Raw genomic sequence first — 2,707 nt, 5'->3', positions numbered from 1 at the left:
GTTCTTCATTCAGTACACTGCCACACTAACCAACAACGTAAGTATCTTCATTCCTCATTATTAGCCATAAATAAGGCTCTAGCCATCTTACTCCTAGGCTTAGACTTCTATATTATTTCCTAATTTGTATTTATTAAACCGACAGCTTCATTTTATTTGATTTCTTTCACCCATACATTATATTGTTTGATTGATTAATACATACGTAATATTATTACCACTTTTTTGCTTCATTATTTGAAAAACAGACCACCATGATATGTTGCCTGAATGCAACATTGAGACAGAACACCTCTTCTTTTCCTAAATAACACAACACACTCAATATGTGACCCTTTGTAGTCTTCCTTTTTTTTTTGTTTGAAAAACAGACCACCATGATATGTTGCCTGAATGCAACATTGAGACAGAACACCTCTTCTTTTCCTAAATAACACAACACACTCAATATGTGACCCTTTGTAGTCTTCTTTTTTTTTTTTGTTTGTCACCTAGTGTTTGTTAGGGTTTTTGTCTTGATTTTCTTACCAAAATTAAGTTTTATTTTCTTTTAGAAGGAAAATAAAAGTAATCATAATTACTTTTTACTTTTTTCCTTAAAGGAAAAGATAAAACTTTTCTATATTTGGTAAACCTCTTTCTTGGAGGAAAGGTTTTGGAATTCTATAAATAAAAGACCCTCATTTCTCATACAATAACACAATAACATCCACATTGTAGTCTTTAAAGAGTCTCATTTAGGGGGAGATAGTCTCCCAATAGTTTTTAGTTTTCATATTTCTTTAATATTAGTCTCTTATGCAGGCCAGTTGGACAAATTATATTCAATAATATATTTTTAGTACATTTTTATTTGTCATCTGAAATATCACCGTCTTAGTTTGCAAACTTTATTCAGATTGATATGTAACAACTATGGTTCTGCAAAGTGAATCTTTATTCTAAGACTAGCTATCATGAATCGGTTATACACAAAAGACAGATTGGTGAAGTGGCATATTCAGATCAGTGAAATGTGTGTTTTCTGTGGAAATGAGGTTGAATCTACCGAGCACTTATTCTTCCGATGTCATTACACTACTGGTATATGGAATGCCCTGCTTGGCTGGATGAAGATTCAAAGGGTTGCATTGCCGTGGTCCAGTAAAATTATGTGGATAGAGAGCCATATCAAAGGACGATCAGCTGCGTCTCACATATTCAGGATGGTGCTTGCTGCAAGTGTTTATTATATATGGAAGGAAAGAAATTGTAGGATTTTCAGGTCTTCTAGTGCTACTCAGGATAAGGTGGTTAGATTAGTAATCCAGGATGTCATTTGCCTAGCTGTTACTAGATATGATTACTGAGATGAACTACTACCCTCCTTGCTAATAGTCTGGTAGTATTATATTAGACTGGACCAACAGTGTGGTAAATGTATTGGAATGCTACATTGGTAATGAAATGAAAATGTTGGTTACCAAAAAAAAAAAGAAAAAAACTTTAAGTTTCTGCATGACGCCCTCTCGATTTCGAATCCAACAAATGGTATCAAAGCCTACGGTTCAAAGGTCCAATGGTTTAGTGAAACGAGGTTGAAAACAAGTTCAAGGAGGTTCAGAATCAATTTGCAACCAATTTGATGATAATGAAGATATATGTTCAAGATACTAAATGTAGATAAAAAGTTTCAACAAATTTTCAACAATCCTGCTGCTAATCCATCTTTAAAATCAAAATCAATTTTCAACCCATGTTTGTGGGCTCCAACTTTCCCCTTGCTGATTTTTATGTTTGGGCTCCTTTCAACTCGTGCATTTACTTCTAACGTACGAGCTCCACTCTTAACCTGTGCTCACTTTCACTGCACAAGACTCTATTTTTAACCCTGTTTACTTATAACACAAGACTCCAATAAAATCACCCCATGCTTTTATTTTGAACGCACAAGGCTTCAATTTTAAATCCATACTAACTTTTAATCATGGTAAGTATCAGTGATATATAAAGATCATGCATGTGAGAAAGGCAGATCAAGTAAAGAAAATCAAGCCAAAAAGAGAAGATTTGTTAGGATTTTTGCTCTGATTTTCTTGTCAAAATTAATTTTTACTTTTTCGTTCAAAGAAAATAAAAGTAACCATAATTAATTTTACTTTTTTCTTTAAAGAAAAGTATATTTTTTTTTCATATTTGGCAAACCTCTTTCTTGGGGGAAAGGTTTTGGAACTCTATTTATAAATAGAAGGCCCTCTCTTCTCATACAATAACACAATAACATCCACAATGTAGTCTTTAAAGAGTTTCGTTCAGGAGGAGATTTTCTCCCAATAGTTTATAGTTTTCATATTTCTTTAATATTAGTTTCTTGCGTAGGTCAGTTGGCCAAATTATATCCAATAATATATTTTTAGTATATTTTTATTTATCATCTGAATTATTACCGTCTTGCAAACTTTAAACTTTCGCATGACGCCCTCTTCATTTCGAACCCAACAATGTTCGATACCTACATTAAAATTTGATTAAATCTAGATTCGCGGTTGGAAGTATCATATTAGGAGATAAACCGATCCCTAAAAAAGACGACTTCATTCTCAGAGGGATTCAAACCCAAAAATTCTAATTAAAAATGAAAAAATACTTACCACTCCAACTCAACTAACGTTAGTGTGACCCTTTGTCTTCTTTCCCCCCACAAGTCATAAAAAAACTAAAGCAAACT

The 2,707-nt window shown here is 33.0% G+C and overlaps 1 protein-coding gene across 1 annotated transcript; it reads left to right on the top strand.

The window, feature by feature from the left end:
- Positions 1–956: 956 nt before the first annotated feature.
- LOC107848980 lies at positions 957–1,349 on the top strand. Its single transcript, XM_016693680.1, has one exon. The coding sequence runs from the start codon at positions 957–959 to the stop codon at positions 1,347–1,349; it is 393 nt and encodes a 130-aa protein (XP_016549166.1).
- Positions 1,350–2,707: the final 1,358 nt, after the last annotated feature.

The sequence above is a fragment of the Capsicum annuum genome, chromosome 12, assembly GCF_002878395.1.
Source record: "Capsicum annuum cultivar UCD-10X-F1 chromosome 12, UCD10Xv1.1, whole genome shotgun sequence".
NCBI lineage: Eukaryota > Viridiplantae > Streptophyta > Magnoliopsida > Solanales > Solanaceae > Capsicum > Capsicum annuum.
This window is presented reverse-complemented; position numbering and strand designations above follow the sequence as displayed.

Bases quoted from the DNA above. Each gene is read 5' to 3' on its own strand.
- LOC107848980 (XM_016693680.1), top strand. From the start codon at position 957: ATGAATCGGTTATACACAAAAGACAGATTGGTGAAGTGGCATATTCAG.